This window comes from Haliaeetus albicilla, chromosome 2 (assembly GCF_947461875.1).
Source record: "Haliaeetus albicilla chromosome 2, bHalAlb1.1, whole genome shotgun sequence".
Lineage (NCBI taxonomy): Eukaryota > Metazoa > Chordata > Aves > Accipitriformes > Accipitridae > Haliaeetus > Haliaeetus albicilla.
This window is the reverse complement of record NC_091484.1, coordinates 14,249,120-14,264,105: the sequence shown is the minus strand read 5'-3', so window position 1 is coordinate 14,264,105 and position 14,986 is coordinate 14,249,120. Positions and strand designations below refer to the sequence as shown.

The 14,986-nt window shown below is 55.2% G+C and overlaps 1 protein-coding gene and 1 long non-coding RNA gene across 3 annotated transcripts; one reads left to right on the top strand and one right to left on the bottom strand.

Moving 5' to 3' along the window:
• Positions 1–3,257: 3,257 nt before the first annotated feature.
• Positions 3,258–12,300, bottom strand: SLC32A1 (solute carrier family 32 member 1). 2 transcript variants are annotated; one of them, XM_069807083.1, is made up of 3 exons: positions 10,078–12,300; positions 6,226–7,013; positions 3,258–5,413 (listed from the first exon to the last, which is right to left on the bottom strand). In XM_069807083.1, the coding sequence occupies exons 2-3, from the start codon at positions 6,601–6,603 to the stop codon at positions 4,226–4,228; spliced, it is 1,566 nt and encodes a 521-aa protein (XP_069663184.1). In that variant the 5' UTR covers positions 6,604–7,013; positions 10,078–12,300; the 3' UTR covers positions 3,258–4,225. The 2 variants fall into 2 exon arrangements, with proteins under 2 accessions (XP_069663184.1, XP_069663177.1); XM_069807076.1 differs by lacking the exon at positions 10,078–12,300 and having other exon boundaries at positions 6,226–7,136.
• LOC138690033 (uncharacterized) lies at positions 7,917–14,303 on the top strand. The gene is made up of 3 exons (XR_011328797.1): positions 7,917–8,034; positions 8,773–8,878; positions 13,902–14,303. It is a non-coding gene; the product is annotated as an uncharacterized lncRNA (long non-coding RNA).
• The last annotated feature ends 683 nt before the right edge of the window (positions 14,304–14,986 follow it).

The window sequence follows — 14,986 nt, the reverse complement described above, 5'->3', positions numbered from 1 at the left end:
ATTTCTTTCACCCTCAAAAGCCCTTTTGCACCTGCCCCTTTCTTGGCAGCAGACCATGATGTAGTGGGTTGATAGGTCCCATAGCTCTGAGAAAACATGAGTGGCAGCACAGTTCCTCCAGCATTTGTCAAGCTACTGACCTCTCGCCATTGGCACGTGCCTGTCTCAGCTGGGCCTGTGAATCCCAAAGCAGAGAGGAGAAAGAAAAAGGGGCACTGGACAGGGAGGCCATTACAAAAACAAAAGGGTGAGCTGAGTCAGGATTTGAATACACAGACAGGTAGAAAGATATATAAAATCGGGTGATGGAGAACATTGGTGTCGCCATCAAAATAAGCATTTTCTGAAGCAGTCTGGAATATGTGATTTGGAGCATCCAAGGTTCATAAGGCCAAGACAGCCAGCTGCCACTGCAGCCAAGGTCTCCGGCTCCATGTGCGTGGGGAGAAGGCAGAGCCATACCTGCCCCTCTGTGAGCTCCAGCACCAGCAGCAGCACGCGGAGAGGAGTGGGCTCAGCCCTTGCCTCACTCCAGCTCCCACTGACAGTCCCATTGGGTGGCATGGCCCTGTGGGTGCGTAAGGAAAACAGATTTGATACTACCCTCATGTCTCAGGGAACGAACCCAAATAGAGGTCCCTATTGTACTTGAGGAACCATAAAGACACAGAGGAAAATAAATCTGTACCCTGCTAGTGGAGAGAGGGCCTTTGTTTGTCTCGTTTTCAGAATGAGAAGGTTTAGAGGATTGCTGCAGCACATGACCAGAAGCTACGAAGCTGCAGACAAAAGCCGTTTGGAACAGAGATCAGACTTTGCCATCGTGCTGGCTTTTCAGAAGATTTCTGCTTTGTCCAAGTTAAACCTGCTGCTATTTTGGGGTTTATTTTGCTCAGTCCACTGCATCCCTGCTTTAAAGACTGCACATCTCCCACAACACTGGTTCATGTACGCTTTCACTAGCATCAGCACAGCATCAAAATGTCTGCTGCAGCAGGCTGGAGGGGGCTGCCTGTATTTCAAGCCCAAGTCACAAGGGTTGCACCAACAGCCGCACTCATTCCAGCCACGGACAAGTTTAGAGGACAAAGCCTCGGCTTATTGCTCCAGCTTGCTGAGCGGGCTCATTTCGCAAGCTCATCTCACGTCAGCCGCGAGTGTGCGTCGGCACCCGGCAGAAAGACAGAGGAAAGCGCTTGAGCAAAACAGACAGTGAGACAAAGCCCGTTGGGGCCCTCTGGATAATCGCTGGCTTTACCACAGCTGAAAATTGCAGCGAGCCAGATGCTGAGATGCCCTGTCATCCCTGGGACCCGCACAGCCCGCTGCCAGGCGTCACAGGGGAGGCAGAAATGCCTCGCAGAGTCCCTCCAGCCAGGCGGTGTCTCATGGGGCTTGGGGGGGCTGTGCCTAGGCGGGACTTGGGGATTTGAGGTGCCCTTGCAGGGGCTGAGGGCACTCTCTGCTTGTGCTCCCCTTCTCTGCACCCTGAGGAATAGAGACAAGGAGCCTTTGGCTGCCCTGACTTTCCCCCACTGTAGCAAAAAGAGCACAAATCATCTTAGACCCCAAATACACTCAAAGCAGGAGCCATTTCTGTTCACAAGTGTGGGGGGGGAGCGCTGAATTAGGTTTAAAACCTCTGCAAAGTTAAAGCTTCGTAAAAAGGTTTCTATCATCATGTGCCCCAAACCGGAAAACCTTTGGCCCCTGAAAAACACAAAGACAGGAGCCAGGTTAGTCTGTGAGCATCCCCCATCCACACGCAGCCAGCTGTCCGCAAGAAGAGGCGAGCGAGCTGTGCTACCGCTGCGGCACGGCACGGCAGCCGTCCTGGCTGCACCCGTACACTCCTGCCATCCAAATGGGGAATGCAGGGAGAAACGGATCCTAAAACCCGCGCGTGCAAAGCAGATGCAAACCACAGATGTGCAGAGGAGTGTGGCGTTAACCTGCGAAGGGCTCCTCAGTTCTCCGCTTACTCCCAGGAACCGAGGGGTTATCTCAGCCCTACACAGGGCAGGGAGAAGATAAGCTGGATCTTCTCCCATGCTGGTCCCTTCTCAGCACCCTAGGGAGAAAACAGAGCTGGAACAGAGAGCTCACGGCAGAAGAAAAAAAGCAGCAAGCACTCATGAAGGAGGAGGAGCAGCCTCCCCGCATCCTGGGCGGCTCGATGGGATGGTTCCCGGGCCGGGCCGGGCCGCGCCGTCGGGCGAGGGCGCTGCGCTGCCGCCGAGGTCCCGGGGCTGCGGCGGGGCGGGGGGGGACCGGGAGGAGGGGGGGGACACGGGGACCTGCAGGGGGTGAGGGCAGGTTTGGCTGCCGGTGGCTGCCGGCGGGGTGGTTCATCACAGGTTATTCGGAGGAAACCGCCCGAAATATTGTTTTCTCAGGGAAGGGACACCCCCCGCCCCGGCTCCTGGCCGAAGCCCCTTTTCCCGGTTTGTGCCCCCCCCAGCCCGCCCCGGTACCGCATTGCGGAGCTGCCCGCTGCCGTCGGGGCAGGACGAGGGCGGGGGGGGGACACACGGGACCCCAGTCCCTACCGGGGGTGGACATGATTTGGGGACCTTTGCTCTCCCGGGGCTGCGGGAGCGCTGCCCGTGGGTGTCCCCCCCGTCCCCCCCCCCCCCCCAGTCCTCATCCTCCGCTGTGCAGCGGGCGGACAACGAATTAGTTGTTGTGGCTTCTAAATCGGTGTCAATCGAGGTGTCTTCGGTCACGGGTGCGGAACGTGGGGCTGATCCCCGCGGCGGGGGCGGCCGCCCCCGCCGCGGGGATCAGCCCCACGTTCCGCACCCGTGACCAGGGCAGAGTGAGTGGTTCGAGCCAGGTGATACCCCCAGCCCATTATTTCGTTTATTTCCCCCCCCTCCACTGCATTTGTTTGTTTGTGAGGGTGCTTTTTTTTTTCTTTCTCCTCCTTCACAAGAACAAAAGTCTCAGGGTACCTCTGCAAACTCCCTCCATCTCTGGATTCTGAGCACTACGGGATAAAGCAAAGCTGGGGGGGGGGCGAAAGCAGCCCCCCCACCCAACTGTAGGACGACTCCTTCTCAAAATATAAGTGTCCTACCTCTTGCAAACAGCTTAATCCCACTGTGGGTGACAACCCAGCGCTACCCCTCCGTTACCATCAAGGATGTGCAGTAGCCCCACGCCTCACCCCCCAGTGCGAGCGGGCGCGGGGAGGATGAACCTCCCTCTGCCCCTGCCCAGCTCCTCCGACCCCCCCACGAACGAGGCCAGCCTCATCGGCTATGTTTTCTCTTTATTTGATATATTTATGTACCACATTATATGTTAAAGATAGATTTTTTTTTCTGATATACATTTTTCATCTTATTTATCACAATGACACCACACGTACATTGGAAACAGCTCCACGGATCTGGTAGATTGCACAGAATGAATTGTGTCGTAGTTTTGTTCCTGTATCCTGAACGACGTCAAATCCAACAATTATTTTTTTTTAACTTTTCATAATTTAGAAATAACAATCGTTAAAACAAAACAAAACAAAAAGTCACCGAGAAGCGGACTCCAGGTCTGCGATTCCAACCAGAGGCAAAACATTGTAATCGATGGGAAGCGCCGTTCCTCGGTGTGAATTCAGATGGAAGAATTAAGCTGTCCTGACATCTATGTGACTACGGTGTAAACATTGCAGGTAACTGGCATCGCTGGTCATCAGCCGCTGCTTGGACTTGTTGGGCTGGTCGTACAATCTAGGTCTGATCTACATCCATCTCACACAGTGTAAAATGAAGGTCCCTGCTCCCAGCACCCACGGCTGGTTCGCTTCTGTCTGTGAGCGCAGTAACCCAATCCCATCGGATCGGCACCTGTGTTTCAGCTCCTGAAACACTGAATTGCATATCTGTAAGGAGTATTGAAAACTGCGACTGTTTCCCAACAGGTCATTCGCGGGGGGCCAAGCTTCAGGCAACGAGTGAGGAGATAGGGGTGGGGCACCAGATAATTTCCTTCAAAAAATTCTAAATAACAAAAAAATATATTTAACTCTTAGCTTGTTTAAAAAGACGGCAGGGCAAACACTTTAATCTGTTCTTATTTCCTTTAATTTGCAGATTCTATGACATAGAATTTGTTGTATGCACGTAACGAAAATAATGACTCTTTCCATTAAAGGGATGCAGAATTATTTGGCTATGCGGATGTTTGATGCGATTCTCTTACTGCAGCCGACTCTGGCCCCTCCTTAGTCTTCAGCGTTGGTTCTGAAGGCCTCTATGAGGCCTTCTAAAGAGTGGATGAACCCAGAGACGCTGCAGATACCACCTATAACGAAAATGGCAACATCAAAGAAGACATGGTGCCACAAGAGCTTCCTCCACAAGAGTTTGAGGTGGAAAAGACTGGGGAGCAGGAAACAAAGCCCTGCGCCTGTGAGGCTCCCAGTAAGACCCATCAAGAGGGCAAAATGCGGGACATAGATAGCCATGAGCAGGGTGAAAACTACCAGGGCACATCTGAGGGTGAGTCCCCAGGATTTGAGCCGCCCGTCACCCCCGTAGCAGTTGGGGAAGAATGCCCTGTTTCCATCTTGGAAAAGGGATCGCTCCAGGACTTCCACAGCTGCAAAGAACGGCAAGGGGTAGGAGAGCAAGGCTTTGGCCACCAAGAAAATGTTGACTACTGCCCTAATGGTGGACGGCAAGTTGTCTGTAATGACTTCCTTGGTCTCGTCAGCCCAGGTCAGATAGGCGACCAAGGCAAAGAGTCCCTTAAGGATGCAAGCTGCTATGTGAGTCCAGTTCATCATGCAATGAAACTCCTTGGGGTTCTGCATGTTCCCCTCCAAGGAAGGCAGAAAGATCTGAGAGGTGTAGCTGAAGACAATGATGCCGATGGAGATGGGAAACTTCTTTACATCGATGTAAAACTTGACTTTGTCCCAGGCCCAGTCACGTGCCCTGGAGAGGCAGTAGGCGATCACCAAGATGTTGATCACAAAGTGGGCTAATGTGCAGAGCAAGCTGAACTTGGAGACTGCCTTGAGGTTCTTCAAGAACGCGCAAGGCAGGAGCACTGCCGTGGCAATGATGGACCATGACTTCTGGGAGACGGGCAGGTTGGGGAAGCTGTTGTACATCAGGTTCCCACTGACCACCACATAGAGGATGCAGGTCATGACCAGTTCAATGATCTGAGCCACGTTCACAATTCTGCCTCCGAGGGTGGGGAAGCGAGGCGCGCAGCACGCGTTTGCTATGTCCACATAGGAGTCTCTCACCCTGACTATCTCCCCATCCTCATTCTCTTCATAAAGACAGGCAATAAGGATTTTCCCAGTGTAGCAGCAAACCACTGCAGCGAAAATTATTAAAAAGAGTCCTAGGTATCCACCATGAAGGATGGCATAGGGCAGGCCCAGAACAAACATCCCCTGGAAAGAGACAAAATGGAAACCGTGTTGCTTGTCTCACCAGGCAGGCACCTGTACCCAGGCACACGCAGTCACACAGTCGCAGTCACATGCACGCTCGCTGTCTCGCTTGCACACCATCACACCCACGCAATCGGTCGCACAGTCACGCCATGCAATCACGGCCACACACGATAACGCACCCCTCCTTTCTCTCTGACGTTCCACCCCCCCCCCAATCACACCCGCGCGATCACAACCCGCACACTCACGCACACCCGCATAATCTCACCCCGGAGCACCCAGAACAAGCGAGCACGGTTTTGCCGCCCGGGTTTTGCCCCGACCTCTACCCTCTCTGTCCCCAGCCCCTTGCAGTGCACCAAGACCCCCAGAGCCGAGAAGCCGGCCCGGGCCCACCCCGGCGCAGCCCCCACCATCAGCCCTGGCCCCCCGGGTTCCCCCCTCGCCCCCGGCCCATGTGCCGGGGCGGCCCGACGGGGACCCCCGCCAGCCCGGCCCCGCGGGGAGGCGCAGCGGGACGTGGCTTGGGGCCCGGCGCCCCTCCCGGGCTCTGCGCCGTATTCGGGGGGCGGGGGGCAAAGCAGCAGCGATCCGGGTTTGCGCTTTTTTCCTTTCCTTTTTTAATCTTTTTCCTCCCCCCCCCCCCATGTTTCCTCTGTCTTTCCTCTGTTTTTTCTTTCCTTTTTTTCCCCGCAGCGGGCTTGCGATCAAGCCCGGGGCTGCCGGCCGGGCGCGGAGCGGGGAGCGGGAGCGGGGCCGGGGAGCGCTCCCCGGTGCCCGGCGGTGTGCCGGCGCGGTGGCGGTCGTACCTGGATGGCGTTGGTGACGTTCCAGCCCGCCTCCCAGGCCGTGATCTTGGGCTTGCCCTGCCCGGAGAGCTCCGAGCAGACGCCCGCCTCCTTGGAGGCGGAGGGCGGCAGGGGCCCGGTGCCGTCCCGCTGGTAGTGGATGTCGCCTTCCAGGGGGGGCTCGCCCCCCTCCTCGCCGCCGTCGGACTTGAGGATGTCCATCTGCAGCCCTTGCCGGTGCTCCATGTCCAGGTCGTCGCAGTGGGCGAAGCCTACCGCCTCCTCGTCGGTGGCCGCCTGGAAGCCCATCCTCGCGAACATGCCGCTCACCTTCGCCTGGGACTTGTTGGACACCGAGGTGGCCACGTTGGAAAGCTTGCTGCGGAGGAGGGTGGCCATGGTGGCCGGCTGGCCGGCTCCGCTGCTCGGAGACCCTCGGGGACGGAGAGACCCGACGGGGCGGGGGAGCGGCGGGGCGGCGGCGGGGACCTCGGCGCCCGGCGAGGGGGTGGGGGGCGGCCGCTACGGGGGGGGGCTGCTCCGAGCCGCTACCTCCGCGTCCCGGCGCAGTGCGAGCGGCTCCCGGCCGGGGTGCCCAGGGGCATGACACCGCTGCGGGGAGGTGCAGGCCCGCACGTCCCGCCGCCCGCTCCGCTCCGCGGCGCTCCGCCGGCCCTCGCGGCGGGATCGGGGGGCGAGCCGGGCGGGGATGGCCGGGGGGGGGGGCTGTCAGCAGCCGGCGGCTGTCACCAGACGGGCAGAGCAAGCCCCTGGCAGAGCGCGCCGCGTCTCCATCGCAGTGCGCCCACCTCGCGGAGAGAAGAGGGAGAGGGGAGAGAATTGCTGCATTTCTGGGGGAGGTACCAGCCTCCCCGGCCAAGCCCAGCCTTCACCCCCCCTCCCCGCCCCACCCACGCCCGCCGGGCCCCGCCAGCAGCAGCGCCGCAGCGCGGACCCCCCCCCCGCCCCGTCCTTCCCCCCCGCCCCCGGCTCCGCAGCCCCTGCGCTGCCCGCTCTGCCCCACAGCCTGCCCCACAGCCGCGCCGCGGGGCCCCCGGCCGCCAGCCCCTTCCCCACGGCGAACAAAAGAGCCCCGTTGAAGAGGCGGACAAACGGTTCTCGACCGGTTCTTAACGGAATTTTCCTCCTCGTACGCCCTCCTTTTTCGTTTTTCTTCCCCCCAAAACGTGCGGCCCCTATGGAGGCTGGGGGCAGCGGCGGGGGCAGCTTGGGCAGCGTGTCCTGCCATAGCTGCGGAGCGCAGTGGTGTGTGGAAACCTGCGCCCAGGGATCGAGGGTTTAGCTGCCTGTAACGACTCCTGTCATCTGCGTGCTCCGAAAACGGAGGGAAACGGGTTCCCGTTCCCGCCCGGGGCTCGCAGCCGGGCGGCAGCGCCTTTGCCCCGCGGAACCGCGCCGGCGTCTGCGGGACACCGGCAGCCCGCGGGGATATCGGCTGCGGATTTCTCCTCTTGGTCCCCACGATCTAATGTAGAGAGTCTCCTTTGCTTAAAAAGCCCACCCAAACCGGTATTTTCGTTTTGCTTCCAAATGCTTATGCTTATTTGTAATTAAAAAGCCTTACGATTTTTTTCTTTATTTAAAATATTTCCGAGTTGAGCAAACAACGGCAACGAGAAATCCCTGTCCTGTGCTCTGGCAAAGACAAGTCCAGGGTGGCAGGGGGAGCGCTGGCATTTTGGGGCGGTGTGTGTGAGAGCACGTCCCCCTCTGCTGCGGGGGGATCGTTTGCATCGTTGTTTTATAAAAAAATAGATGTTCCTTGAAAGGGCCGGGGGGGAATCTGTGTTTCGTTTGCCGCTTTGGAAGGTAAAAAAAGAATATTTTTTTACTATAGATGGGCGGAAAAGCCAGCTCTAAATTATTTCGTAATATCGTTGTTGAGGGAGCGGGGAGGGAGCGCTGGGGCTGCAGTTGCAGGTGGGATGCGGCACCGAGCAGAGGTGGGGAGAGAACCCCCCACCCGGCTCCAAGGAAAAAAAACTTAAACACCTTTTTTTTTTTTTTCCTTTCTGCCAGAATCCAAAAGGAAATTGGGTGCAAAGTGGCTGAAATGTGTCAAAAAAAAAAAAAAAAAAGGCCCCGGTGAGGACTTTATCCCTAAGGGGGGGTCTCTCGGCTCCCGGCGCGGGGGGCTTTTGTAGCAGACTGCCCCCCAAAATGGGGCTTTTTTATAGCAACCGCTCCTCTGCGGGGAGGGGGAAGGCGGCTAAGCGAGGCGCATCCTTGGCTTTGCGGAGAAATTATTACATGTCAGCGCACAAATAGGTCGAGAAAGCCAAGCGGGGCAGGCTTTCGCCCCGGGTTTAGCAGGGCCCTGCCCGCCCCCAGGGCCGCGGCGGGCTGGGGTTTCACCGGGGACAATTAAAATCAAGGGGAGGAGGACGCGAGGGGCTCGGGCCGTCACTGCTGCCCTCGGCTGCCGCAGTCGCCGTTTCGTCTCTTTACAGTCCTGGAAAAGGACTGCTACAATGAACACCTCGGGGGATAAATTCAACGATTTCTTCTTCTTTTTTTTTTCTTTTTTTTTCTTTTTTTTTAATTTAGCCTAAGACAAGTTCATTGTGAGAGAAGACATGAAGGAGACCTGGTTCTGGCGGCTGCAGGGGGCATCACGGAGGAAGGAACGAAAATTCACCCAAACCGCTGTCTGGTGCGTGAATACTTCCTAAACCCGTCTAGCACATCCCCTCCTCTGCCCCGGCACCCCCAAACCTCGGCCCTGCCCCGGCTGGGAGCCGGCGGGGCACTGCTGCAGCCCCCGGGCAGTCCCGGTGCGGCCCCGCCGGGGCACCGCGCCGCATCCCCCCACACACACCGCCCCGGGCCAGGGAAGGGGGTCCCAGCCACCGGCATCACGCCAAGGGTGGTGGAGACCGGCTTTCGGCTGCTCCTTGAGCATCCAGCGTATTAGGGACGTACTGGGCTCAGGAGATAGTTCGTAGGAAAAAAATAATAAAAACAACAAAAAACCCCAAACCAAATTAAAAAAAACACAAACCCATCCAAACAAAAAAAAACCCCTTCCAACCCAAACCCAAACAAACCAGCCAAACAAAAAAAAAAACAACACAGGGAGCTTGAAAATAAGTCCAGCTTCGCCGGGCCGGTGCGGAGAGGCTTTCCCCGAGGCAGGGGCTCCCTGCGTGGGCTGCGGGACCCTCCGTCCCTGCCTGCTGACCCGGACCGTTTCTCCGGGCGGGGATGCCCTGGGGGCGGCGGATCTTTCTTCCCGCTGCTGGATGCGGCAGTGTCCCCTCCTTGCCCGAGGGACCCCTCACCCTAACACCCCCGGCAAAGCCCCGGCTGCCTGCCCAGCCTTGGCGGACACCGAGGCGAATAGGAAAGTGGGGGGGTGCAGGAGATGCAGGGGATGCCGGGGGGATGCTGAGGAGTTCAGGGGCCGCAGGGGGGCCGAGGGATACAGGAGCTGGGGAGTGGAGGCTGCCGGGGGTGCCTCTACGCCCACTCGCTAATCCCACGCCCGGTTCTAACGCCGGGAAGCTGAGCCCGCACCCACCGCCTGCCCCCGCCGCTGGTGGGGCGCACCCCGGAGCCCCCCCGGCAGCACCCTGCCTTGCTGCCTGGCTAGAAACACCTCCCCAGGGATGCCTCAGCCCGCGGGACGGCGGCTTCCTCCTGCCCCGTTCCAGAGGAGGGAGAAAAAGACTTTCTGCAGCAGCGGCTGGAAAAAAAAGACCCCCTGAATTTGTACCGGCGGCGAAAACCAGGGGTAAAGCACACAGAAAAAGAAAAAAAAAACAAAAGGGGGGGGGGCGGAATAGAGGAAAGAGGCAGAGGAAGAGAGGAAAGCGAAGCCCGAGAAATGGAGAGGAGGGTCGGGGCATTTACCTCTGCTTCTCTCCCCATCGCCGCCTGCAGCGCGCCGCTCCGCCGGGGAGCCGGAGCGGAGCGAGCAAGGGGGGAGGCTGGAGGGGCGGATGGTGGGAGGGAGGGATGGATGGATGGATGGATGGATGGACGGAGGCAGCCGCGTCACTCCTGGGCTCCCCCTAACTCTTAATTAGCCCAAGCAGGATAACGGAGCCAAACCTTATCCAAAGGTTAGCGGGTCCCAGGGGGGTGTTTGAGCTGCAAGTCATCTCAGATGAAGCTAAAAGGAAAGAGAGAACCTGCAAACGAGCCGTAGCCCTCCCCTCTGCCCGGGGCTGACGCTGGGGGTTTCTGGCACTGACTGCTTTCTCTGCACCCGCTCCCCGGGGTGGGCTGAGGGTCTCGTCCCCCGCCAGGCAACCCTGGCAGGGCTGGGGGTGTGCAGCCCTGTTCCTGCGGGGAACAGCTCCCCCAGACCTCCCCCACCCTCCCCAGGCACCGGCAGATCCAGCCGGAGGAGCGACTCTGCCTTATCTCCACAGAGCAGGCTCGGGGAGTGGGGGGCTTGTGGCTGAGTCTTCTGATTAATAAACTGAGGGAAAAGAGCTATTCGTGCTCCCAAATCATTTCAGAAAAGCAGGAAAGGTCAACCCCGAGTGAATTGTCTTTCTACAGCCCTCACCGACAGACCCTCTCCAGGCTGCTGGATGGCACAACACAGTGGCAGGTGCATGAAGGTGTGATTATTTGGGAGCAGGACGAGCATCGCTCCTAGTTCACTGCATAGTCAGGCTCCCAAATCCCAAAGGATTTGATTCTCATGGGCTTCGGTGGGCTGTGAACTGCCTCAAAGCCACTGTGCTGCAAATCGTGTCCGAAATGGGTCCCCGTGAAGAAGGGGACTTAAGGCAATTCCTGCATGCCCATCTTCATCCTCCTCTGTAATACTGACAAAAAGCATGGATGTCCGAATGCAGGTGTGTAACCCCCTGATTCCCGCAGAGCCTCCTTGCTTATGCCACAATATTTCCCCACACCCCTAAAACCCGCTGCCAGGCATCGTCAGCAGAGCTGCCAGCTGCAGAGATGAGAAGGCCGGGGGGGCACCTTCTGCCTGACCAGCCAAGAAGCTTCCCCAGCCACATCTGCCCAAGAACCAGCCTGCCCAGAGCAGACTTAACGCAGTTCAGCCCAGATGCTCGCTCCTTGGAGAAGCAGCCATCCCTCCCGGACATGTATGTATGTATCTAGAGATGTGATCACAGGAGTCAGAAGCGGTCCACCTTGCCCCCAGCCATTGCTAAAAGCACCTCCTAGGTTTATTGCCCAGGCCGTTACCATCCTCGCAGCATCAGAGATGCACAAGCTCACCCTCGGCTCTCGACCATGACTGGCTGTGCAGCAGTGAGCTTCATCCCAGCTCTGCCTCCCCGTTCCCCCCCTCCGGCACCATACAGAGGAACTCTGACAGGATAATAAAGAGTTGCACAATATACTATAAAAAGGCAATTAGATAAACTACTGGATTGGGACCAGCTCCCGTGACCTAGTTAATAGCTCTGGGAATTTCGGGAGGGTAGGGAAGGAAAAAAGTATCAGTGTCAGTACGTCGTGCAGGGCGAACGGGTTTTGGAGGGGAGGAAGGGCTGCGGTCTGCAGCACAGTGCTCTGGAAACACCCCGAGAAAGCAGCTCCAGCATAGTGCAGCAAACACGCCTGCCTTGGATTACACCTTCTCCTTCTTGCCCATGTTTAGAGCTTGCCGTCAGCATTTAGAGTATAAAGTAGAAACGGTGGATATAGAATCACACAAGCTGCTATTCGGTTTGTGTGCTGGATATTGAGGCTGGATTCATGCACAGTATGGTGTTCAAGACAAAGGCAGTTGTAGACAGACACTTTGCAGTAAGATAACTATAAGAGAGTAAAATCCAAAAGCAAAGTCTCCAGGAGAAAGTCTGCAAGGGATGTCTCCTCCTTACTTAATTTTTTTACTGAACACAAAATGGCTGCCTAAATTAGAGACACATAAAATAAAGACAGAGCATATAAAGCCTGGGAATATCATTATTTTACATTAGCATGTCTCATGATAAGAAAATTTGCCTGGAGAATACGTAAAAACTAAATAAAGGCTTCTTGATTTAACCTCACTATTTGCAAAATAGACAACTTCTGATCTGCAATTTGGGAGACACTTTGTACATGAATTTCTGTGTTTTTCATTTCCCAGAAGGGAAGAGCCCTGATAAAGCATTATCATATATAAACTAAAAATTCATTTGCAGTTGAACCATGATATGTTCTCAAAGATAGTTCCAATAAGTTGGAATTAAATTTATTGTTGACATAAAAATTAAGTGATAACCATTGGTTACTTGAGATGCCAAATTCCAAGGTCAGTACACAAGTAGTGTTGTTCCCACGAGCTTAACAGCATTTTCATTGACTTAATATATAAAGCTTCATCACTGTCAAATTAAATATTCATATATGTACATGCTCTTGTATTTCATAGGAAGTGATTATGGACTAGGAAAGGAAAGTGTATACTTCCTAGATGCCAGGCTTTTTAATGTCAGCTTTCAAATCAAAAGCTCTTCTGCTACAGTTGTAGAGTCTAAGTGCTGTTTTTCAAAATTAGATTATTGTGCTCCCCAGTCCTAGACTGGCTGTTTTCCTCCAGCATAATGTTATTTTTTGGGCTTGCTTTTTTTTTTCCCTCCTTTTTCTTTATGATTTTAAATAAAATTAGGGTCAACTTGCAATGAAAGCACAAGTTGCAGGGAACCAAGCATTACCTACAGCTATAGGCTAACGGGCAGTGACTGCACAGGCAGCATCCACGCCTGCCTCGCCCAGCCCAGCCCGGCGTATTCCGGAGCGGAGCAGGACTGAGGATCGTGCCCGGGAGAGCGCGTGTTCAGCCGCTCGGCTCAGTCAAGGGGCAAACGCTTACGACGTCCCTTGGTTGCTCTGCTGACCCTGGCCCTGCTCCCCACGGTGAGCTCAGCTCCTCGCACAGTGGTCTCTGGACCCGGCAACTGCTGCCTGGATCCGACCTGCCTCCACCTGGCCCCATACCCTATCCTGGCTGGTAGGTGATGCTTCAAAGCATAGAATAAAAGCTACTGTAATGAACGGTGACTGGTCTATACAGGATATTTCTCCCTAAGCAGCTTGTGGTCAGATGATGCCCAAGTAGTGAAGAGCTTTTATATGACCTTTTTTTTTTCCTTATGTTTTTTCCTCCTTTTTTTTTTTTAATATTATGTTTTCTTAGTTTTATTTGATCTGTGCAGGCTGTGAGGAAGGGCCTCTCAGAGCAGAGGGACAGTGCCAGCAGCCAGCTTGCCTTTGGGGTGTTTCTTGTCAGGAGGGCTCAATCTCAGCCAGCTCCATCCCCCATCTGTCCATTTTCCTTCTCCATTTTGTGTCCATTTCCCATAAAAGCAGGTCAATGACACAAGACAGTTACTCACATCTCTTGCAAACATCCCCCAGCCCCATCCAAAAGCCAAGACCAGCACATTGGGAAAACCTGGCCCCCACTTTTTGGTATTTCTGGCAATTCAGCCAAGGCTAACAAGGGAAGGCAGCAGGCACAGGCTTGTGTATCTCCCTTTAACAGGACCTTGCTCAGTATTTTGGAGTGACGCAAACAGGGTACACCTAAGCCAGGGACTGCTGCTACTGGCAAAATTTTAGTCATGTCTCTGAACCTGGCCCCTGTATCTCTTTGTGGAGCCTCACACACGGAGGCTGCTGTTTCAGAGGCAGGATTTGGATGTGCAGCCTCCGTGTGCTGATATCACCAATTAGTTTATTTTCTTTTTTTCCAGAGGCCAAAAATAAAAGCCACATAAAGGATACAGTCAAAATCTGAGCCAAGAAAAACGCCTCGGGAAGCTATTGCTGTGTCGTAAGGAAAACCAAAGGGCAAAGCGAGGTACATCATGGCTCAATCCAAAGGGAAAGACAGGTCAGCCCACAGCAACAGTTCCAGTGCCACTGCGTCTGCTGCTGGAGAGGATGAGACAGAAAACCTCACCTTGTACTGGTGTTGGTGAGTCTCCTGCATGCCCACTGCTAGCTACCGAGATAGTGGTGCTTGTGGGCGAGGACTGGGTGCTGTGCTTGACTCGGCTTCCTTTGCTCTGCAGTGCGGGCAGAGTCCTGCTCTTAAAAAAAAAAAAAAGCAAAAAAAAAAAAAAAAGCCTCTTTTTGCAGAAAGGCTCCACACATGTTGTTCTCTTTCATCCCACATGTACCAGTGTGAGCACCGCAATGCACTGCACTGGGAAAACACGCTACAGCCCTAGGAGGGTGAGAGCGCTGGGCTTTCTGCAGCCAAAACGGGACTCAGGATCGGGCAGAACCATCTTTCCTGTGACTAACGGTGTAACTGAGGGTAAATGCAAGGAAATGCAATTTGCCTATGTCTAACACAAACAATAGAGAACCTGCTTATTTCTTACATGGCTCAAAGAGATCAGCTAATCTCAGTGTCTTAATTCGCTGTCGCAGCCTGCCTCTGCCAAGCGTCTAATCCTCGATACAACAGAGCAGCAGACCATCTCACGCTGCAGGCAGCTCCTCCATGCTGACTCCAGATGTGGTCACGTGGACAACACATATTAATTTCAGTCTAAATGTAGCATTTCTATATAGTTTATCAAACACCCTGACCTGGAAAGCTTTCCTGTCAGCACTTCAGATTAGGAAAACTGGGACGGGGTAAAACGTATTGTCCTTACGAGTAGGCAGGCAGTGAGCCATGCTGCAGGAGCAGCTCCCTGTCCAGGGGCACCAAAGGAGCTCAGTCAGCCCTGGGGGTTCTCAGCATCGATCTCATGCAGGGAAGACCAGACCATTGCAGAGCAGCTCTTCTTCTTTCATCTAGTGTAACATACAGAAAGAAACGGAT

What these genes read in the sequence shown, in the direction of transcription:
- SLC32A1 (XM_069807083.1), bottom strand. Translation starts at nt 6,603, where the DNA reads ATGGCCACCCTCCTCCGCAGCAAGCTTTCCAACGTGGCCACCTCGGTG. An exon ending in ACGTCACCAACGCCATCCAG is followed by an intron (nt 5,414 to 6,225) that starts GTACGACCGCCA and finishes GTCTCTTTCCAG; the next exon opens with GGGATGTTTGTTCTGGGCCT.